Source organism: Desmodus rotundus, chromosome 13, assembly GCF_022682495.2.
Source record: "Desmodus rotundus isolate HL8 chromosome 13, HLdesRot8A.1, whole genome shotgun sequence".
Classification (NCBI taxonomy): domain Eukaryota; kingdom Metazoa; phylum Chordata; class Mammalia; order Chiroptera; family Phyllostomidae; genus Desmodus; species Desmodus rotundus.
The window spans coordinates 8,548,160-8,572,588 of NC_071399.1; the positions used below are offsets into that span (position 1 = coordinate 8,548,160).

Here is a 24,429-nt window from a genome sequence, read left to right on the forward strand (position 1 = left end):
CAGGTAACCTACATAAAGTATTCAAAACGATACTGATTTTCATTTCGCAGTTGAGTAAGATTCAGGGAGCTTCATTAACTTGTCCAAAACCACAGCACTATTAGTTGGAAGAGCCAGGGTCTGAAGGTTTCTAATACCCAGTTCTGGTCTCATTTACATTAGAACTTTAGGCGCAACATAAAATAGAGAGCAGACTAGGAAATGAGCTTTGAAGTTTTACCAAACAAAATATGTTCTAAAAAAGACATCAGTGTCCTTGTTTGTTTGTTTTAGTAGTAATTGATAGAAACCTTACATGGGATAGGATTTCGTCTCCCTGTACTTCTGAGCCAATGAAGAGAAAGTGGGAAGCAAAACTGAAGCAAATTGAAGAACAAGCAGCGTGTTATGAGAGGAACCCCCTGCCTTCAGTGTACAGGCCCAGGCTGTCCAAGCCAGAAGAACCGTCCCCTGTCTGGAACCTGTTTCCTCGGCAAGCTCAAGCTTTTAATTTTGTTAAAAGCTGTAAAGAGGTAATTTTTTCATTTCCTACTTTTTTGTAGAACTGAAATTGAAGATTTCTAAAAAAACATCTATTGTTTATGTTTATTTCAGGCTATGTATCTACCAAAAGGATTTAATTGCGATCTCGGTCTCACATGATTCAGGAAAAGTATCCCTAGGAATCATTAGCCATTTAGTTTATATGAATAATGAAAAAGAATGATACATTTAGTGCCAATTAGTTTTAAAAAATTGTGGTGACATTTAAATGAAGCAATGCATTGAGGAAGGGTGACCGTATTTATGGACTGAAAAATAATAGAATGAGTTTTTAAGAGTAGCACTAAAACAATACTCATAGGAATACAAGGAAATAAAGGAGTGGAGTATGAGATTTTTAAGGATGAAATTAGGGAATGGAGAATTGAATTTAAACAGTAGGAAATGAAAGTGTCTCAAATGTTAAAGCTTAGATTTAATAAGCGCTAGAACTTAAATCTTAGTGCCAAAGCATACGTATTCATCTTTCTTTTACCTCCTTTTGTGCTTTGGAGTCATAAAGTGGATTTATGTTTAATGATTTCTAACACATTAAGCCAGTGGGAAGAAGTGCTTGCTACATGCTAGCTAGACTCACAAAGGGTGTAGTGCCCAAAATAACCAAACACAGATGTGTACTGCACATCATTTGTTTTGGGGGCACTGTGGGAAATAGAAGGAAGTACAGTTGACTCTTGACCAGGTTTGAATTGGGCGGGTTCACTTGTTCCCAGATTTTTTTCAGTATATACTGTAAATATATTTTCTCATTTTTATAATTTTCCTAATATTTTCTTTTCACGTGCTTACTTTATTACTGTAAGAATACTCTATATACTACAGGCATACCTCAGATACTGTGTGTTGTTCTAGACCACCACGTAAACTGAGTATTTCAGTAAAGCTGTAGGAGTCTTTCTGGTGGTGCAGGGTCTTGCCTTTCATTTACAAAGCACACCTCTGTGAAGTGCAGGGAAACGAGGCGGGCCTGTGCATACACAAAACACGTGCTGGTCGACTTTTTGTTCTTGGTAAGACTTCTAGGCAACAGTAGTTAAGTTCCGGCGAGTCAAAAGTTACACACAGATTTTTGACTCTGGGGGTTGACTCCCTGACCCCTGCATTGTTCAAGGGTCAACCGTTTAATGAGAAGATGCGTATGTGAAATGTAGCATAAATATATTGTGATTCTGATCGGTGATGCTATGTACAAACTCGGAAGAGGACCCCCTTCTTGGCCTAGTAAGGAGAAACTCAGATCTTACCTGAATAGTTTAGGAAATGTAAGAGACACTTTTCATGCTCATTCTGTGTAAACCAAATTCAGGTATCAGAAATCAAAATACTGACAGATTCATAAAAAATATATAGAGGAGTATGATTGCTGGACTTAACCAATCACCAGTCTATAAAATTTGTCTCAAGATTTTTAATAGGGTTAAGCAACTTAGTCCTCCTTTGGTTTCCCACTAATGAAAATGGAAGTTTAGTTCCTATATAGGAGCAGCGGCTACCTCTGGCTAAGTGGGAAGAGAAGAAACTGGGCATTCCTTTATTGGAAGGAACTCTTTATGGCAGCACACACAAACAGTTATATCAAGTTCCAAGCTTCTAATTTTAGGAAGATTGGTTTCTAATTGAAAAGACAATTTATAGTTACTTGTTAAAGTTAAGCATTTTAACACTTCCTCTAAGCTTTTAAGATTGACTTACAAATATTCCATTAAAAAAATTGGTTACCACGTGTTTTTATGTATACTAAAGAATTTACTAATATTAGCACATTCATTTATAAAGTTAAGGTAGTTTTGTAAATAAGTTTAATTTCATAAACTAGCAAATAAAATTATAATAGTCAAACTAGACTAATTGAAAACTGATATTTCTGTTTTTAATTTGAGTATTCTAATTATTTTTGACTTAAACATTGTATTACTTGAGTGACTAAAAATAAATACAAATAACTATATTTTGATTACTATAGATCTAGTGCTTGTTATTGTTGTTTCTACTAATACAAATGTTCACATTCCAGTGTTTGAAAATTTGAATAGTAAGTTCTTTATGAACATTTAACAGCTATAGTTGATTTTAGATTTTCATTTTATTAATTTTTGAATATTTTTTATTTTATAAAGGACGTTCACGTATTCGCTTTGGAACACGAAGTGGGCGAAGGACAACGCATTTACCTCGTAACCACCTATGTTCAGTTTTGGTTTTATTACAAATCCCGGTGAGCAGTTCGTAAAGGGCAACGCATTGCAGTTACATTTCCTTCATCCGGTAATGTTTCTGACACGAACGCAGGCTGAATTGGCTTCGATAGTTCTCAAGCTCATAATTAGTTACATTAGTTACTACCCCTTTGCTCTTGGAATTGATTGTGGCACCTGCTTGTCATAGCCGCATTGCACGGTCTCACCAGGGGTTGGAAGGAAAAATAGTGCGTGTGTTTTGCGTGTCTGTACTGCCTGTGCCCATGATGGCGCAACGCCCTCATCACTCTTCCTTGTCCGGATTCATGCAAGAGACCATGCAGGCTTCGCTGAGCACAAGCGCTGCTTTACTTACCATGTCAGCATCTGTTCTTACTAATCTTTGTAAAAGTCGTGCCTTTGAAGCCAGCAAGAATGTAACTGCAACCGTGAGCATTGAGAGCTCTTTCAAGTCAGGTGATGCTGAATGTTTTTAACTAATTTGTAAAATATTATTTTCCTCATGAAAATACATAAATTAAAAATTCTCATTCAAAAGTTCTTGGGAATACCAAGAATATGTAATTCTGGGATCCAACTTAACAAAGAAAGTTCTCAAACAAAATCTGCGGTGACACCAAAAACAAATATAGAAGTGTTACACAATATCACAATCATCTGTGAGTAAGTAACAGCATGAAGTTGAACATATTTTCCAGTTTAATAATGTTACAGAATGTGATTGGTAGAGCTGTCTGTTGGAAACTCTTAATACCATGGTCCCTAAGCCTGTGGTGAGTAGTTGTTCACCTCGCCTCGTTTTCATTCTGTCATATTTACATGTAATTAAAACAGGTAACGTAGCATCTTTAGATGCAAGATCAGGTTCTGGGATTTAACAGTATAAGATACACACCTAACAATCATAAATTATTCATTTCAGGAAAAATCTCTTGCACTGCTATGAAGTGATTCCTGAAAATGCTGTTTGCAAGCTCTATTTTGATTTGGAATTTAACAAACTTGCCAATCCGGGAGCTGATGGAAGAAAGATGGTTGCATTACTCATTGAGGTAAACTACAGACTCGGGTGTTTTTCCTTATATCCATCTGCCTCTTTTCCTTCTTATTCATTAAGTTAATCCAACCTATGTAGTATACGGATTCTGTGTTTCTCTTGCTACTCCTCCTTTAAGGAGGAAGGTTTAGTTTATGTTCATACATTTCATAATATTACCATATCCAGTAAAAAAAGCTTTGAGAAAGGTGGCAGTGGAGGACTTTTCTGTTGTACATTGTAAGTAGCTGACTCTGGTAAAGATTAAGCAAAGTAATTTTTACTGTAAAAACTGGGTATTGAGATGAACTGTAAGAAAGCATCGATGAGAAATAGTTATCCAAATTTTTGAGCTGGCAGGAATTTTGGAAACCATTTTGTCTTGCACCATGCAGTACTGTGATTCGTAAGAAATCCTCGTATATATTTGATCATTCGGGTAATCAAAGTGTGTTTCTCACATCGATTTGGTCCTCATCGACAGTCCTTGGTTCACCGGTCCTTTGACCTTTGGAATTTCCTGGTGTTGAGAGTAATAAAGCCGGTTTTTGTTTTGTGAAGGAGGTGGCTTTTGGAAGGACGCAGGGTTGGGAGTCAGTAAAGGATCCTTGCTGATTATGTTGGATCTTTACATGTTTTATTTTAAATTTATTTGAAAAATATATGCAAATACTGGTTTTTAAAAAGTTATGTTAATTTTCTTCTCCCTTTGAAGCAGAAGAAATATACATAAGTCCCTCCCTCAAAAAACAGTAAGAGCAAAAAATTGTGGTTTTCTTAAAATAGTCATTGGACCCCCAAAATAAATTTAAATGTCTTCTTTGATTATAATTTTAGTATGTGTGCTACAGAAGTGAGGACTTACTATAGTTGTTAAAGTGCATTTAATTTTGAACTTTAATTATGTTTTTAATAATTCACAGATACCGACTTTTTTCTGGTGTATGCTACACTTCTGTGTAAGGGAGGGTTTATCACGTGGGCTCTGTGTGACTGACGGGGAGTTAAGATTGGAGATGTTCACTGACACTTTAACGGGGTGAGACTGTTAAGGAAGCAGCACCACACTGTTAGAAACCAGAAACATCACTAACGCAACCGGTGCGCATCCCACTTGCGACACAGATTAGCAAACACGGGTGTGACAGACACCCTGACTCTTTATCTTATCAAAATCAGTCTTGAACGACTCATCTCCTACATCAGCAAAAGGTGGAAAGAGTCGTAGAAATATGAGTGTAAAATGATACATCATTTAAAAAAGAAATTTACATCATTTTTATTGAGCATGTTTGCTGTATTGGTAGAAGTCATTAGGATTATTTTATCTAATGTAACCTTCATAAATTATTACATTGAAACTAATTTGTTTGGTTGGTTACTTTGTTTGTAACAAGTATATAATCCAGTAAATACATTTCCTTTTTACCCTCTTGAGGAGGTAAAAATTAGGTTAGCTCTTATAGTAACAGATGGCTAATAAATTACTGGCTACTAATTACTAGTGATAATAAATAATGCCTTTTGATTCATGACTTAACTGACAAAGTTCAGATTGCCACCTCTGCCACCTGGAGTGAATTCTGGTGCTAGAGCATTTTATAAGACTACGTTGACAGGTAACATTGCTCAAATTATTTTTAACTTCTGGATTTTGAAACTTAAATACACGGTGGGGCAGAAGTAAGTTTCACAGTTCATGTGGAAAATAATACAATAATTAACAAATAATAATACAAGAACAAACTATTTCACATCTCACAACTGTAAGCCGGCATTTGCCCCACCGTGTTATCTAAAGAACTGAAATTTTTATTTAAAGTTTAACTTGGGAAGGAGAAGTTAGGAGGTTCTGAGTACTTTCATTACCTACAGAATTACTACATTCAGTGCAGCTCCAAAGGATGAAAGTAGACTGTATTCATTCATCAGAACTCTTCCAGCCTCAGCTAAGTGTCACTGTTCCTCGGTGCTAGGAATACAATGTCGGTCGGCCCAAAGACACAGGATTTCTGCCTTCACAGAATTTATGGTCTAATGGAGGATAATAAATTGGCGTAGATTTAGCTGCCATAATAAACACCTAAAATTAAAGTAGCTGAAAGAAGATAAAAATTTATTTCTCGTGTAATATCTGGATGTGGCCTCATTTTATTAGAGGCTAGGCTTGTCGCTTTATTATTCCTAAGACATTGCCCTTTTCCACATGGTTCGGATGGATGGCTCGCCGTCCCTAAGCCCGCAAGCTAGTCAGTAGGAAATGGAGAAGGGCTGCTTGCTGCTTGCCTTTTAAGGTATAACTTAGAAGTTTCCCACTTTCCTTCCTTCTGCTCACATCCTGGTGGCCAGAACTTAGTCACATGGCTGCACCTTGCTACAAGGGAGTTTGGGAAATGTGGTCTTTAATCAGGGTTCCATTTCTACAATAGCAGGAGAGTACAGATAGTGAGGTATATAGCCTTCGTGGTACAGAGGAAATGGATGTCAAAATAGTCGCAAATTAACATAAAATCGTAGCTGTGTGAGCACAACCAATAAAGTTTATAGGGGGATTTGGTGTAGATGGGGAAGACTTCTCTGAGGAAGTGAGAATTTACTGAAGAGAGTGGGGATCAGAGGGTATGAGGGAGCGCCATAATAGTGCCAAAACAACATTCGTAAATACAAGTTGTTGCACGCCTATTAGGTATGGAAGTGCTTGGCCGTGCACACACCTGCCTTTAACCCTGGATGTTCTAGTGTCTTCGTTTTTCGTGACTTCTTTTTGCAGAGGAGATGGCTGAGGCTTCAGGAGAAGGGACTTGTCTCACAGCCGCCCAGCTCATGCTTTCGAGCAGTTACGTGAGCCAGGCACTGTGCGCACTGTCGGCCCTCCTTTTCTCTTTTGCTCCTAGAACAATCCCAAAAGTTAGGTCCTATTATCATCCAGCTTTGCCACTGAGGAAGGTAAGGTCTGCACTGGACCAAAGTCACAGAGCTGTTGCGTGGCAAAGCCAGGACTCAAACCCAGATCGATCCGGCTCCAAGTCTTGGGCTCCTAACCCACGCTGTTGCCTCCCTGTAACGCACACCTGCCTTCAGCATCGGGGTCTTCTAGCTCCAGAGGCCATTTTCTGGGAGGTAGATTTGGGCCCCACATGCTCGAGGAACTTTCTGAAGACTAAAATTATAAACAAGAGGACTAATGACTTTTTAACTCAGATGATATTTAAAGAGATGCTTAAAAAGAAATATTTTTATTGTGACTTTAGAGGAGATTAATTTATAAGCAAAATTATTCAAATTCTATGAGGTGTTTAATCCTGAGAGCCTGTGGATTTTGAATAAGCAAGACATAAGTAATTTAAATATATGTAATTTAATACATAAGCAATTTAATAAAATTGTATAATATTCTGAGAGTAAATGAAAATAAAGTAGGAGTGAAAAATAAAATTAAATTTAAAAAAATTTAAAAATGAGTTATATATATACCAAGATATTTGAATTTCTCTCATGGGAAAATTTTCAAACAAATTTTAAAATATTATTTATGGTTTACTTGTGTTTTCTAGCATGTTTGCAAAGCGCTTCAAGAATTGTACAGGGTTCATTGTTCAGCCAAAGATGTTTTCAACTTAGATTCCAGCACCGATGCAAAGTTTAGCCGCCACTTAATATTCCAGCTCCGTGGTGTGGCATTTAAAGATAACATCCATGTTGGTAAGTACACTGTTTTTTAAACAGTCATGGAGTTATATTAAAAGCTCGTCGTTTCCTTTTCTTCATACGTGTTGTAAGTATTTGGTAGGTTTTATGGTTGTTAACCTTTCATAAAAAATGAAACGTGACTGCTCGCATTTTTAGGGTTCACCTTGACTCCTGGACCTGTCTCCCTATTGTGGACACATTTGAGACCATTAGCCTGCCTGTGGCGTCCCTGCTGCCAGTGCCTCTGGGTGTAGAGGCCGGGATGGCCACGCAGGCCCTGCTGCTGGCGTCTGTGCCAACAGGAGTCGGTCCACAGTGTTCCGGTTAATGCACGGGAGGCCTAATTCAAGTCTTACCTGTGATGCCTCTGATCGGGGTTTCTGACCTCCGTGGAAGCCTTAGCAGTTAGTGCCTGAGAGCTGGGGCTTGGTTTCCAGGCCGCATCCAGGAAGGCTTGGTTACTGTTCCACATCACACCCTAGGGTTCAGAAGGAGCCTCCATGTGTAGGCCTGAAAATGTAACCAGAGTATTTGTTTCAGGATTGGAAACTTAGAGTCCCAGGTGAAAAGGAAGTCAGTTCAAAGGGAAACAGGTAGGCAGAATGGGAACACCAAAACTGAGGTTCGTAAAAGTCAGAATCCTGGGTGTTTATCAAGCAAGGCAGAGCAGATATTCCTAAATTCAAACAGCAGCCCAGTCACTGAAGTTCAGGTAACAGGTAATCCATTTCAGAACTACAGGGTCTGACGATTTCAGGGGTGACTGGGGCGAAAGGCATGAACATAGTCCCCACAGGGCTGGCATAAAAGCCAGGAAGCTGGTGTACTGTGTACTCAGGGCCCCTCGTTTTCTCCCTGTTTTCTGTTAGCTTAGTTGTACACCCACTCCCTGGTCTCTCCCAGCCCTTACGTGCTAGTGACTGTAGAATCCGTCCCTGCCCCTCTGGCTTCTCAGCCTGTGACCTCGCTGGCCATCTGCTGTCCTGGCTGCAGTTACCGAGTATGTGTGGATGACCGTCAAAACGTTATCCTCAGCCACCCTGACGGTTCTTGACACCAGATGCACACACACCGTCAGCTGCTATTAACTGTCCCCAGGCGGACACTCCAAACTCCACACGTCCTCCACCACACTCCTCATCTCTCCCCTGGAACTCGCTGTTTCTCCTGTGACGTGTATGTTGGTGAGTGGTGTCACCAACCACCCAACTGCCCGAGTAACTAACCGAGTAGCAGTGGTGCTGTCTTTGACCTCTGGGTGTCTGTCTGTTTACTTACTTAGTCAGCTAGTGCGGTCTGATTATCTCACTAGGGTGCCTCAGACCCTTCAAGGATAGCGCGTTGCCTTCAGGAAAAAGCCCACTTGGCTTGGTTTGTACCCACTGCTCCCAGCCTCATCTCAGCACCCGGCTCTTTTCTCTCTGTCCTCTGCTCAGCTCCCCGTGGGGCCATGTTCTCTCTAGCCGTGGGCCTTTGCGGTGTTGATGCTGCTGTCTGAATGGATGTGCCTCCATTTCACCTGGTCTATTAAGACTCAGGGTAGATACCATCCTCTGAGAAGCCATTTCTGTCGAACCTAAGACTGAGGTAGGTTAGGGTTTCCTCTGGGTTGCAGGGAGTACCCAGGGCTTATCGTGTCAAAGCGTTTACCACTTCCTAAGGTAATTTCCTGTTTTTGTTTTGGTCTGTCCCATTGAATGTTTCTTTGGGGGTAGGGACTGCTTCTTATTCACTATTGTATTTTTAGAGCTTATTACACGATACTACCTTTATCAATAATATTAGTAATGTAACAGCAGAAGCAGCAATGATAAATACAAGTAGACATTTAATACACATTTGTTGAATGCATGGTTGAATATTAAGTGGGCCCTGCTGTGGGGTTGCAGGCAGAGTCCTAAGCAAGATATTTCTTGTATTCTTGTTTATCCCTCATAGTCTGCTCTACAATTCCTACCACAAGGCTAAAAATTGAGACCGGTTGCTAGGGAAGAGGGGAGAATAGAAATTTGCCAGATAGTGAGCAGTCTCTGCTACATATATCTGCTGGAAGCAGATGCATTCAAGCCGGGCTTTCAGTCAAGCTCACCATCCAGACCAAGGCGAGAAAGGCTTTCCTGTTGACACAGCATACGCAAAGGTATAGGGGTAGGCGTCTGTGACCCTTGGGGAGTGGTGGGGGTGTAGTGTAGCCAGAGTGAGAGGCACAATCATACCTGATCAATGGGATACCATCTGAGGGCTGTTCCTCCAGAGTTACACATGGCCAGAACCAGAAATCAGAGGTACAGAACAGTCCAAATTTCCCCTTCAGTTCCCCTGCATCATTGTATCCCTTGGTGACATTTTTAGTTCCTACTGTTAGCCTTTCAGAAAGGGGAGTTAGGGCAAGTGTAACATATCACAGAATGTTAGCCAAATGTATCATTGGATCTGCCTTAAGATACTCTCCTGGGACTTGAAATTTCTATGATCAATACCTTTTTTTCAGTTATTTCCAGCAGTGACATTGTCCCTGTGTGAGTGATGAGGTGAGGGTGGTGATACTGGGAAAGGGAAGCAGAGGGCAAGAGGGCGGGGCGGTTTGCGGTTGACCCCGCCCACGTTAGCTCGCTGGCTGCTGAAGGTCCAGGCGGCCTCCTGAGTGCTGCCCCTGTGGCTGGTTCTGCAGTCACGGCTTCTCGCCCGTTGCCTGCCATCAAGTAGATGCAATCTTACATTTCCAGGGAAATGCCCTTTATCATTTTATGTTGCTTCGTTGTCCTTTGATACCTCGTGATTTCCTTCCACTCAGCATTCAGCTGTCTCCCTCCTTCCCGAGATGACCTGTGTATCATTGCAAGGATAGTGTTTTGCTTTCACTTTGATGTTTAGTGTTTTCTAAGACAGTAGATTTGTTTCTTTGAGTAGGAGAGTAATTACATTTAATTTGGAGAAAGTTTTTTTTTAATTTAGAGCGTGTATATCTTATGACCTAAGGGTTCAAGCTGTCTGGTAAATAAAGTGACAAGTCCAAACCATACCAGTTTTAAAGATTAAAATTAAATTTGTGGTTTTTTTTACAGTATTGCATTTCTCTAGTATTGTTTACATGAAGCAGTTTAACCAAATTACTTGTTTTTTGTGGTATAAATAATACAGTGGAACCTCGGTTCTTAAACTTAATTTGTTCTGGAAAACTGTTTGAGAAGCACTTTTTTCGAAAACCGAATCTTTGTCTGTTGCCCGAGAGATATACAAATATCCGCACGAAAGGGTTGCTGGGCAGAGAATCGAGACCCAAAGTTTTGTTAGACAATTGAGACATTTTTTCTGGGAACAACTCGGTTGTGAACCGAATTCTTTGAGAACCAAGGTGTTGGGGAGCAGAGGGTTGACTGGTTGTGACAGTTTGAAGACCTTCCAGGTTGTCACACAGCCTATTCTTGGTAGATATCGGTCCGCTAACATTCAGAGCCCTCAGAGTAAATGTTGAACTATATTCAATGTGTTCAATTGCTTTAGTTCTGGACCTTGCTTATGAGGCCCTGACCCATCCCCTGAGCGGTTACAGGGGCGCCGGAGGAGCGGGCCTGGACCTGGTGCCAGTGACCGCCGGAGCTCCCAGGAGAGCGGGCGCTGGCAGGGGAGGAGAGAGGGGCCGCTCCCAAGAGACTGGCTGACGCCTGACTCAGGGAGACTCTGGCGGAGGTGCTCCGGGTCTCTGCATTGTCTTGGCAGCACCATTCACGCCCAGAAACCTTTCTTCTTCTTCTTTTTTTTTTTTTTTGACAAGATTTCATTTTTTTTGAAAAGGAAAAACCCTTTCATTCTTTAACCATTGATTGCGCGGATAAATTTTCATCAATTTATATATGAATAAAAGTGGCGTTTTTGGTGATAGGACGTTAGGCTCAGTCCCATGCTAGCAACACGGGCATCTCAAATTAGCCTTCCCTCCTGAGACAGTTTGTTTACAAGTGACACCAGCCTCCCCCGTCGATGGGAATTGGAAAGTACAGGATTGCACAAGAGGAAGGAAGGAGAGGCGTGCTGCTGTTTGTCAAAACAACTGAGTTTTAACAACAACGAAAAAGAAGCAGCAGCAGCCTTCCTGTATAAATTGTCATGTGTGGATTTGTGCCCAGATCCTAAGTTACAGTGTGTGAAAAAGAAGAATAGATTAATCGTAACTTTTCCCCCGTAGGTAATTTTGTGAGAACAATCTTGCAGCCTGCTTTTCATTTAATTGCCAGTGAGGATGAGGAAGATGCTGGTGGGATTCCACAGACAGCAGGCCATGGATTTTCCCACTTTTCTGAAACACCCGTTCAACAAGGAACTTCCTGCAGCCACCTGTCCACAGAGAGAGGGGAGAGCTCAAAGGCACTAGAGAGGCTGGCACCGGCTAAGCCACGCAGCCCTGATCTTTCATTCTTAGTTGTGAAGAATACCACAGGAAAAAACTGTCTATTTGTAGATCTAGGTAAGTGACACTGACAGCTCTCTATGAGACTGTCCCTGTGTACTTCTGTGAGTGACGTGTGCACCAGGCTGGCCTGAGCTCCCGGAGGAGTGGTCGTGGGTGGCTGCTCCTCTGCCGGGTCCACAGGGGTCGAATCCGGGGCCTCTGGGCAGAGTGCAGTCGGACCAGCACCCCCCAACACTGCGGAGGGGTTTCACTCGATAACGTGAATGTCAAGAACAGACACCGTAGGAACACAGTACTCTGTGGGCCAGTAAAGCTGGCGTTCTCTTCACTGAAGAGCTTTGCGGCTCTCCAGCTCCAGTGACACTGGTGGCTTCTGCAGCCCTGCTGTCTCCTGCCCCGCTGGCTTCTGGTCTCTGAAAATGCACGGGGCGACCAGACTTCAGTCTGGTTGGGGAGCACACAGCCCGGTGAGGACTCCCCATTCACCTAGCCTCACGTGGTAAGCTGAAGCTCGTTTTTATATTGCGGTTTGAGCTTGTGGTTTGAAAGGCTGTAAAAGCAACATTTTCACCCCCGACTGCGGAAGCAACTCAGAGAGGCCCAGTGTGTGCAGGCTCAGGGAAGGCAGGCTTAATTGCAGGCAAGATAGGCGGGGAAGTGTTCCTGCTGGCTTGGGTGTGAGCAGACTGCGTGTTATCAGGAAAACGGCCTCTCCAAGTTGGACTACCAATGCCTAGCAGGAAGCTGGTCCAGGGAGAGCAGCACAGCCAGTCATTCCCCCCCTCTCCCGCTGCCCACGTTAAAGACCATAAACAGAGCAGCCCGGCTCGCGAGGGCTTTAGCCTTGAAAGTTGGGTGCTGTACTAGCAGGGAAATGTCTCTGATCTGCTTAAAAGAAATACAACAACACTGTTGCCAGCTTTACTTCTGTAACGGAGAAGTCATCCCCTAAAGCATCCTTTGAAAAGTTCAGAGTTTTAGTAGTACACACCAAAATTTTTTTAACAACATTTCAGTTGAAGTCTAACATTCAAACGCAAAAAAATGCATAATTTATGAGTGTACAGGTGAGTTCCTAGAAAATGAAGATGTCCTTGTCACCACACCATCCAAGACAAGAAATAGAAGACGACCAGGACCTCCTGTGTGCCCCTTTGGGTCACTACTCCCCTGCCCCCTCCCAGAGAGAGGCCACCGCTAATCTGTCCTCTAACACCATAGGTCAGGGCTGCCTATGCACTGGTTATCATTAGGATCATACAGTGTGTGTTTGCGGCACGCACTTCCCCTCCCCAACCGCGTCTGATAAACCAAGTTGCTAACGTCGAACAGCAGTTGTCTCACTCACCGACGTTTACTTTCTGGTTAGTGTCCTTGTTCCCTGTTAAACAAGTGCTTCCTATCCCCAGGTCACAGAGATGCTCTGCTTAGCTTCTAGAAGCCTTATCTATTCACTTATTTTTATCTTTTGTAGAACCTACAATCTACTTGGCATGGATTTTTGCTTATTAGGTGAAAAGGAGTTAAAATTCACTTTTTTCTGCCCGAGCACATACCGAGGTTGCGGGTGTAGTCCCCAGTGGGGGCCCGTATGGGAGGCAATGATTGATGTCTCTCTCTCATGTTCACATGTCAGTCAGTCAGTCAGTCTGTCTGTCTCTCAAATCAATAAACATCCTCGGTGAGGATTTAAAAAATTGTACTTTTTTCCCATGTGGGGATCCATTTGCCCCAATACTATTGTTGAAATAACTGCCCTTTTTCTAAAAGGACATCCTTGTCATAAAGCAAGTGTCCGAATATGTTTGGTCTATTTCTGGACTACGTTCTGTTCCATTGTCCCTTCAATCTATTTTTGTGCCGGTACCACAATTGTCGTTATTAATACAGCTTCTCTAAGTCTTAACATCCAATAGAATAAGTCCTCCGACTTTGCTTTTTGCAATGTCTTGGCTGTTCTTGACCATTTGCTTTTCTATTTAAGTTTTAGAATCCGCTTGTCAGCGATCGGTCCCCCTGGGGAGAGCTGACATTTTTATGGCCCTGAGTGTCCCGTCCATGAGCACCGTTTGTCCCTCTGAGATGTCCTTTCAGTCCTCGTCGTAGTGTTTTGTAATTTTCTGCATAGAGACCCTGCACATCTTTTGCTAGATTTGTTCTAGATAGTTGATATTCTTTTTGTCTGTTTAAACAACAAACACTAATTCCTCACAGTGAGGAGGCTGGCATGCAGGGTCAGGTGCCGGTAGGGCCGGCTCTGCAGAAAGCCCTGTGTCTGGCTGATGGATGGCGGGTCTCCGCGTTGCTCCCCCACACGGCGGAGAGAGACAGAGACACTCGATGTTTCCGTGCCGCCGCCTCCTCTGAGATCGGACGCCACGAGTCCTCACTGCCTCGAACGCTTATTTTTCCTACATTTGTTCAGCATTTCTATTTAGTTATCGCGGGAGGGTTGCCCCCAAATAATCTATTTGCTATTTCTGGATGTGGCATTCTTCCATGTCAACTCCAATTTATTTTCATTTATATATTGCTTTTGTTTACATCTGACAGAAGATTATTTTTCTTTTTAAAAATAATATTTATATGTTTTTGTTTGAAGATGATTTCTTTGCCTTCATTTTATTATTTTTTTAGTTAAGGTATAATTGACATACATTAGTTTGAACTATACAGCATAATGATTCGATGTTTGTGTATATTACGAAATAATCACAGTGAGTTGAGTTAACACCCATCACTGTACATAGCTACAGAAATTTTTCTTTCTTGTGATGAGAACGTTTGAGATCCACGCTCAGCAGCTTTCAAAATGCAGTGCAGCATTATTATTAAGTATATAGCTGTGATGCTGTACTTACAGCCCCAGGGCGTATTTATTTTATAGCTGGATGTACATCTCTTTGACTTCCTGTCACCCAGTGGTCCACCTCCCACCTACGGCAACCGGCAGAGGTGGCTGTTTCCTGTGTCTATGATATGGGGGGAGGTTGTTTGTTTTAGATTCCATGTATAAGTAAGATCATGATACTTGTTTTTGTCTGACTTTTTATTTAGCATAGTGCCTTCAAGGTCCGTCCATGTTGTCACAAATGACAGTGTTTCTTTGTTTATTTTGGCTGAATAATATTCCATTGTACAGTAGTCTCCCCTTTTCTGATGGGGACATGTTCCAAGACCCCAGTGGATGCCTGAAACTGCGGATAATACTGAACCCTCTGTATGAGGTCTGTGCGGAAGGCATCTAGCCAGGTGCTATGAAAAATAGAGACACGGAAGAAGATACAAGATACAAGAAACATTGGACATAGGACCATGATGCCTCAGTCCCCTTCAAAGTAGGCACCTTGGGACCTCACACAGTCTCCCAATCGCCATCAGCTGCTCCATCATATTTTCCTGAATCTCATCAGTGGTCTGAAATCTCTTCCCTTTCAAAGGTGATTCTAGTTTGGGGAAAAACCAGAAGCTGCAGGGCCCCAAATCTGGGCTGTAGGGGAGCTGACTCACATGGGTGATTTGATGCTTTGCCAAAAAATTGCATTGAGATGCGATGCATGAGCTGGCATGTTGTTGTGATGAAGCTGCCAGTCACCAGTTGCCCATAGCCGTGGCCTTCTGAATCATCCGAATAGTTTCCATGGGGAATGTTCAAGCTTCGCATAAAATTTGATGCAGATTCGTTGCTCTACTCACTTAGTCATTTTGAATGTGACGGCCACATGCACACATGCTCACTCAATGGCATTTACAGACCCCACTGACTAGTACAGTGAAGTTGTCATTGTTCATAAGCGCACATTGCAGTCCACTGTCCTTGGCTGCCAGGTTACATCGATGTCGCACAAACCATTCTCATTCTATTAACAGAGGCTGCACTTTTTCTGGACAGACTTCATAAACTATGTTTTTCTTCTATATGTGCATACCAATGATCAAGTTTAATTTATAAATCAGGCAGTGTTAAAGATGAACAATAATAATAAAACGGAACAATTATAACAACGTACTAAAGTTTTATGAATGTGGTCTTTCTCCTTCTCTCAAAATCTGATTGTACTGTCCTCACCACTTACGTGAAGGGCTGGAAGGCTTCTCTTTGGCGTGCTACACCGCCGTCACCACTGCCTCTGTGGTTGGGGCCGCTGTTACGCGAAGTAGGGGTGGTTTGAACACGGGCACTGCAGTTCCATGAATCTCGATTGGATAACCGAGACGGACTAAGCACATGTGAAAGGGGTGGTTCATGTCCCTCGCAGGATGAAGCAGGGTGGCTGGGGCTTCATCCTCCTACCCAGGCCAGTCAGTACACAGTTGAGAACGTAGGAGTTGTCTATTTCAGGGTTTGCATTAGTGTCCCCAGAACGCAGTCCACCGCAGGTAACTGCCCCTGCAGGCACTCGGAGACCGTGTGCCCACATCCCCCACTGTCTGCACCCCTTCGTTCATCAGTGACACTTAGGCTGTTTCCGTGTCTTGGCCATTTGTAGATGCTGCCATGAAAATGGAGGCACATCTGTCTTCTTGAATTGTTTTCATTTTCTTCGGATAAATAGCCAGACATGGAATTACTGGATTTTACATGGTAGTTCTATTTTTAATTTTTTGAGGCACCTCCATATTGGTTTCCGTCGTGGCTGTACCGATTTATACTCCCTCTGACACTGCACGGGGGAGTCCCTTTTCTCCAAATCCTCCCCATCGCTTGTTATTTCTCAGTCTTTGATGATAACTCTAACAGGGTGAGGCCATACCTCATTTGTGTTCCCGGGTGACTGCGGATGGTGAGCATCGTGCACCTCTTGGCCACCTCCAGGTCTGATTTGGGTAAGTGTCTGTTCAGAACCTCCACCCATTTTTAACTGGATTGTTTGGATTTCTCTTTTCTTGTTTTTGCTGTTGAGTTATATGAGTTCTTTAAACAATTTGGATATTGACCCCTTATCAGATACGGGATTTGCAAATATTTCTGACATTCCGTAGGCTGCCTTTTCACGTCCTCGATGATTTCCTTTGCTGTGTGGAAGCTTTTCAGTGTGATGTCGTCCCGCGTGTTTATTTGTGCTTTTATTGCCTTTGCTTTTGGTGTCAAATCCAAAACACCATCACCAAGACTGATGTCGGGTAGCTTACTGCCTGCTTTCTTCCAGGAGTTTTATGGTTTCCCATCTTACATTCGAATCTGACACTCATTTGAGTTAATTTATATGATGTAAGATATGGTCTACCTTCATCTCTTTGCACATGGCTGTTCAAGTTTCTTACTATCACTGAAGAGACCCTCCTCACCCCATTGTATATGCTTGGCTCCTCTGATGTAAAATAATTGGCCATGTATGTGTGGGTTTATTTCTGGGCTCTTTATTCTGTTCCATTAAACTATGTGTCTTTTTATTGCCAATACCATACTGTTCTGATTGGTATAGCTTTGTAACAGAGTTTGAACTCAAGGAGAGTGGTGCTTCCTGGTTTGTTCTCTCAAGATTGCTTTGGCTGTTTGTTGAGGGCGGGGGTTGTATTTCCATAAATTTTAGGATTATTTGTTCTAGTTCTTTGAAAACTGCCATTGGATTTTTATAGAGATTTTTATAAAAATAGGGATTGCATTGAATCTATACATTGTTTGAGGTAGTGTAGGCATTTTAACAATATTAAATCTTCCAAACCATGAGCATGGAAAATCTTTCTTTTTTTTTTTTTTTTTGTCTTCTTTAATTTCCTTTATCAATGTCTTACAGTTTTCAGTGTGCAAGTCTTTCTCCTCATTGGTTTAAGTTTATTCCTAGATACTTTATTCTTTTTTGATGCAATTGTGAATGGGATTGTTTTCTGTAAACGGGTAGTTTCAAAGAAACTACCACAATTTCTCTTTGTGGTAGTTTGTTATTAATGCATAGAAATGTAACAGATTTCTATATGTTGATTTTGTAACCTGCAACTTAACCAAAACCATTTAGAGTTGTAATAGGTTTTTGGTGGAGTCTTTAGAGTTTTTCTACATATCATATTATATCTAGAGTTCTACTTCCTTTCCAATTTGGATGCCTTTTATTGCTTTTTCTTGCTTAATTCCTCGGCTAGGATTTCCAATACTATGTTGAGTAAGTGACAAGAGTGGGCATCCTTGTCTCATTCCTGATCTTAGAGGAAAAACTTTTAGCTTTTCCTGAGTATGATGTTAGCTGAGGGCTTGTGATACGTGGCTTTTATTGTGTGGAAGTACATTCCCTCTATACTCACGTTCTTAGGAGTTTCAACCATACGTGGATGTTGAACTTTGTCAGGGTTTTTTGTTTTTTGCATTTATTGAGGTGGTCCTGTGTTGCTAACCCTTTATTTTGTTAGTGTGGTATGTCCCGTGAATTGGTTTTTGGGTATTGACCATCCTCGCGTCCCTGGACTATATCTAACTTGATCATGGGCATGATTCTTGTAATGATTGTTGAGTTTGGTTTGCTATTATTTTGAAGACTTTTACATCTATGTTACCAGATACCTTAGCCTGTGATTTTGTTTCCTCGTGGAGCCTGGTCCGGTGCTGCTATCGGAGTGACGCTGGCTGGGTCAAGTGGGTTTGTGAGTGTTCTCTCCTCTCATTTTTTGGAAGATTTTGAGAAGTATTGGTGTTCATTCTTTGAATATTTGGTAGAATTTCCATTTAAAGCCATTTGATCTTGAACTTTTATTTGTTGGGAGGTTTTGGATTCCTGATGCAGTCTCCTTACTAATAATCAGCCATTCACATATTCTATTTCTTCATGATTCAGTCTTGGAAAAAGGTTATATATCTCTAGGAATTTATCCATTTACTCAAAATTGTCCAATTTGTTGGCATGTGATCGTAATAGTCTCTTATGAACCTTCATATTTCTGTAGCATCCATTATAATGTCCTCTCTTCTGTTTCTCCTTTTATTTGAGTCCCCTCCCCCCACTCGCGAGTCTAGGCAAAGGTGTATCTATTGTATCTTTCCTGTAAACCAGTTCTTGGTTTCATTCAATTGTCTTTTTAGTCCCTGTTTCATTTTTATCTGTTCTGACCGTTGTTATTTCCTTCTTTCTACTAACTTTGGTCTTCGGTTTTCTTTCTTTAGTTCTTTGAGGTAGAAAGTTAGGTTGTTTGAGATTTGTTTGTTTCTTGAGGTAGGCGTTTGCCATTTGTTCTTTGCACAGCATTTGCTGCATCCCATAACTTTTGGTTATGTTGTATTTCCATTTTCATTTGCGTCAAGGAATTTTTTTTATTTCTCTTTTGAGTTCTTTGTTGACCTTTGGTTGTTCAGGAGCATGTTGTTTAATCTCTATGTAATTTTGAATTGTCTAGTTTTCTCGTAACTGATTTCTCTTTCCCATTATTATGGTTGAAAAAGATGCTTGGTATGATTTCAGTCTTCTTAATTTGTTAAGACTTGTTTTTTGCCCTTGCTCTTAATGTATATATGATCTGTCCTGGAGAATATGCCACGTGCACTTGGGAGGAGATGCGAATTAGGTTGCTCTTGGATTCAGTGTTCTGTACACGTCTGCCGTGTCGATCCGAGCCACCTTGTCTTTGCAGGCTGATGCTTTCCTGCTGTTCTTCTGGATGGGCCATCCATTATTTGTCTAAGTAGGTATTAATTTCCCACACTATATTATTGTTATGTTGTATATTTATTTCTTTAGGTCTGTTTACATTTCCTTTCTATATTTATGTGCTCCCGTGTCAGCTGCATAAACATTCACAAATGTTGTATCTTCTCATTGGATTGACCCCCTTTTCATTATGTAATGCCAGGCTTTGTCTTGCCATAATCTTTGTTGTAAAGTCCATTTTGTCTGATGTGTGAGTGTCACTACCTCCGCTTTCTTTTGGTTTCCATTCACACGAAACCTTTTCCCATCCCTTCATGTTCAGTCTGTGTGCGTCCTCACACCTGAAGTGAGCATCTGTAGGCAACATATACATGGTTTTGTTTTCGTATCCACCTAGCTCTGTGCCTTGTGATGGGAGCTCTTAGTCCAGTTACTTTTAAGGTAATTATTGCTGAGCCTGCACTTTGTTGGTTTCTGGCTGTTTTGTAGCTCCTTTCTACTTTCACTTTTTCTTTGTGGTTTAATGATTTTCTTTGATGCTTAGATTCTTTCTCACTTTCTTTTGTGTGTCTACTCTGGGTTTTTGCTTTGTGGATACCATGAAGCTTACATATGACAACTTACATTGTATTATAACAAGATACATTAAATTGGTAACAAGTTTGAACGCATCCTAAAATTCTTCGAATCCATTCCCTCCACGTTTTATGTTTCTGATGTCACATTTTACGTTTTTATCTTGTATATCCTTTAGCTAGTTAATGTAGTTAGCTATTTTTGCTACTTTAAACATTTTTCATACTTGCTTTATAAGTGATTAATCCAGTACTCTTACTACATATTTACCTTTGCAAGTGTAATTTATGCTTTTATATGTTTTCCTATTATGAATTAGTGCCTTTTTTCAGCTTTAAGAAGTCCCTCGAACATTTCTTATAAGGCTGGTGTAGCGGTGATGTATCCTTAGGTTTCGCTTGTCTGGAGAACTATCCTTTAATATGAACAATAATTTTCCGCCAGTGTTGGGGGAAAACCCTGAAGTCTAAATTTAGGATCGATTGCCAAGAACTGACACATAGCCTTATTCAAATTTGTAACAGGTTTAGTAGGAGACACATATACGGGCAAAGCAGCTGCTCCCAATGGTGGCAGGCTGGGAGGAATGCACACCCTTCCCAAGACGGAGTTCCTTTTTAAAGGGGGTTAATATAGCACAGCCAGATGGCCGATAGTTGTATAGACCTCCCAAGAGAACAATGTATCACTAAGTCAAAAGAAAAGTTAGAAGACACCATAGGAATTGGTTGCACTCTACACATTTGTCTTTGTCTTTGGGCTGCATTCAGTTTTCTGGGTAGTCAGCCAAGTGTGAGGTCACAGAGAGTTACAGTCACAGGGAGTTCAGTATCTCCCAGACATCTTTGCTGCTGGAGCCATGCTGCATCTCTAAAGGGAGTTCCCCTACAGCCAGGTAGAATATTCTTGATTGGAAGTGTTTTTCTTTCAATACTTTGAATATATCACGGTGCTCCTTCTGGCTTGCAGGGTTCCTGCTGAAAACCCTGTTCATAGTTTTATGGAGGTTCCCTTGCACGCACCACTTGTTTTTCTCTTACTGCTTGTAAGATTCTCTCCTTTAACATTTTTTCACATTTTATTTATAATTTGTCTTGGTGTAGGCTGCTTTGGGTTCCTCTTATTTGGAACATTATGAGCTTCCTACATCCATCTGCCTGTTTCCTTCCCCAGGTTAGGGAAGTTTTCAGCCATTATTTCTTCAAATAAGTTTTCTCCTCCTTTTCCTCTCTGTCTCCCTCCCCCGCCAACTCTCCCACCCTAGGACTCCTATGATGCATGCGGTATTCCACTTAATGTGGCACCATAGTCCCTTACACTGTCTTCACTTTTCACATCCTTTTTGGTTCTCCGGGCCATTTCCTCTGCGCTGTCTCTAGTGCACTGATTCGTCTGCTGTCGAACCTTCTACTACGTTTTTCAGTCCCGTTATTGGATCCTCTGTACTGCGAACTGTTTGGTATGCTCTTAACTTACTGTCTCTCTGCTGAAGTTCTCGCTGTTTATCCATTCTCCTCCCGAGTTCATCGAGCATCTGTGTGACCATCACTTTGAACTCCACATCAGGTAAATTAGTTAACTTCATTTCATGGGGTTTTTTTTCCTTCTGAAGTTTTATTTTGTTCTTTCGTTTGGAACATACTTCTTAAGTCTCTGTGTTGGCTTCTATGCATTAGATGAAACAGCCGCCCCTGCAGTCTTGAAGGGCTGGGTTTGTGTTGGAGACAATGTTATTGTCTAACCCTGCCCTAGCTCTTCTGGCCTCTCAAGCCTCTGTGGCTGTCCTAGCAGGCTATCTTATCATTAGTAGCTTCAAGTGGTTGGCGGAGTGCCACGAACAGTCCGTGTCCCAAAGGAGAGCGTCTCAGCACCTGGGTTTATGCCAACTGGAAGCCAGACCCTCAGCTGCGGCTTTTAAAGAATGCAAATATATATGCCACCCCGTTCCCTGGGACTGGAAGTGCCAGCTCCCCGGGCCGCCAGAACCAGGCAATCTGGAGGTGTTTCCTGAGCAGGAGTCACAAAAACAGGGGTGCTAGATGAGTGTGCAAGCTCCCTTCTGGGACATGCAGGTGAGGGAGAGGGAGCGTGCAAAGGTAGCATCCCCGGGCTTCCGTTCCCTAGGGGTAGCTCTGCAGCCTCCGAATGTGTGCCAGACCTGAAGCCGGCCACGGAGGACGCAGCTCTGAGACAAGCAGGTATGTGTCTGCGGTCTGTGCAGTGCCCTGGAGGCGGGAGCCTGCCAAGAACTGCCTCCCTGACTGGTCCAGTCCCGCAGGACCCAGGAAGGCAAAGCAGTCAAGGGGTACACCCTGAGAGGCAAACTGAGGTCCTGGGCATGTGGAGAAGCTGCCCTCTGGGAGACAGTGGCGCTCTGGCACAGGACAGGGAGAGCACAGAGATGGGGCCCACTGGCCGGGGCACACAGCTGGCACCGCTGAAGAAAGGAAAAGGGAAAGGGGAAAAGAGGAAGGTGGTTCCCACCGGCTTTAGCAAGGCAGAGGGTGAGGACATGGAAGGGGGTGCCTGTTGGATCGGGGGGAGGGGCCCCGTCAGCTGTGACAAGGCAGAGGGATAGCAGGAGGGTGGCATGCCCAGCCTCCATCCTGAGAGTGTCTCTGCAGGCCCCAGCCCCACCGACCAACACGGTACGATTAGCAAGTGGGTTCTTCCCATAAAGGCGGGTGCTGTTCAAGGCTGCTTCTGTGCCGGGGCCTGGGGTGGGCGAGTCCGTACAGGAGCCATTTAAGAGCCAGGCCTCAGTTTGCCACAGCCCCACGGGTTCCATGGGTGTGAGCCCAGTTGGTCTTCAAGCCAGGTGTTGGGAGGTTTCACCTCTCAGTTGCTGGTCTTAAGTCAGGGTTCCCGAGAAGAAGCCCTGGGTTCCATTTCCTTCCTGATGTGGGTGGCCACGCCAGCAGTGGGGTTTATGGTGTGATGTGTCTTGAGCTTTCCTGCCTGCTTCGATGCGGTTTCCCTTCATTTTCCACATGAGAAGGGGACCTTCCACCGGAGTCTAAGCTTTTTCAGAAGAAATTCTTCCATATATAGCTACAGGTTCGCCGTGTCCAGGGAAAGAGGATTCTTTTCAGTGTTCAGGATTTTTCTGTGTTGCCATGTTGAATCAGAACTAATTGCTTCTTCTAACAAGGCTGTCCAAAGTTAATTTAATGTCTGCTGACTATAAAAACATACCGAAAATAAGCATTCATATTTTTTAAATTTTTGATACAGGAGTTTATACAAGAAACAGAAACTTTCGGCTGTATAAGTCATCAAAAATAGGAAAACTCGTGGTTCTGGAGGTTGCTGAAGATAACAAATTTTCTGTTACACAGTCAAATGATATTTCTGAGGAAAACCAGTATTTCCTCTCTTCTTTGGTCAGCAACGTCAGGTACGTAGTGTCCGAGTTCGCCACCGCGTGTTCGTGAGTGTGAAGCAGCGAGTGGCACTGAGCAGCACGAACGTGTAAATCCTGTAAATTCATTCTACTTTAACAGAAGGAAGTCAGCTTTTAAAAATTCTAGGTTACTGTTTTCTTTTAAGTGAAACATAATAGTAAAATTTATTTTCTAACTACTTACTATTCTCTGTCTCCTTTTATACTTTTATATATTCTTCCAGTTTTTCTAAAATGATTAACATTTCTATAAAGGAAATATTGTATTTGGAAATATACTTTTAACATTTTATTTTGTATATATGCACATACATGTAATTTACATAACTCCTTCAAAAAATATTTCTTGAGATTATATGGTATGTCATCTGTTTTATCTGCTCAACATACCATGAATATTTGCCAAGTTAATAATTCACCAGCAGTTAGTTATAAATGAAACCTTTAAGACCTATGTAATTTTCCATTATAATGACCTACTTTCATTTGTTCTATTATTGAACATTCGGTTTTACACGTTTTGGTCATTTAAAAAAAAAAGTGTTCATGACATCTTTCAACAGAAATACTTGCCTTTTTTCCCCTTGATTCTGGCCTAGCAATTTTTGTTAGTTCACTAAATTGCCTTGTGAACTTGCTCTTCTTTGCCTTCCCTAGATACAGTCTGGAAGAGAAGACTGTATCTGTCTAGTCTCCCTGTCCTCTCTCTCCCGCTTTCTCTAAAATCAATGAACATGTCCTCGGGTGAGGACTAACAAAGTACATTCACAGCAGTGCCCGGCACGTAGTACCTGCTCAGTAGATGGTGCGAGCGGTGGTAGTAGTCTCTCTGGAAGTGGTGGGAAACTATGGGACGACCGCTGCCCACTCTTGTTGGCACCAAAATAAGATCGCACTCCGTCGTGTATGGAAAAGCCCCCCGGGGGGCCTGTGACGCAGCCTGAAGTGCAGGCCGTCACCACCAAATCCCATTTCCTTTGTAGTGTCAGTGTTAATTT

The 24,429-nt window shown here is 42.1% G+C and overlaps 1 protein-coding gene across 3 annotated transcripts in view; it reads left to right on the forward strand.

Annotated features, from left to right (window-relative positions):
• PRIMPOL (primase and DNA directed polymerase) overlaps positions 1-24,429 on the forward strand; it is a 37,626-nt gene that overhangs the window by 4,537 nt on the left and 8,660 nt on the right. Inside the window, exons 3-8 of one of the 3 annotated variants that reach the window (XM_053916390.2) lie at positions 273-512; positions 2,661-2,758; positions 3,664-3,793; positions 7,332-7,479; positions 11,654-11,932; positions 23,263-23,425. In XM_053916390.2, the coding sequence (XP_053772365.1) occupies positions 333-512; positions 2,661-2,758; positions 3,664-3,793; positions 7,332-7,479; positions 11,654-11,932; positions 23,263-23,425 (998 nt within the window). In that variant the 5' untranslated portion in view covers positions 273-332. The remainder of the gene's footprint in view (positions 1-272; positions 513-2,660; positions 2,759-3,663; positions 3,794-7,331; positions 7,480-11,653; positions 11,933-23,262; positions 23,426-24,429) is intronic. The other 2 variants (XM_071220171.1, XM_045197237.3) reach the window with 2 other exon arrangements.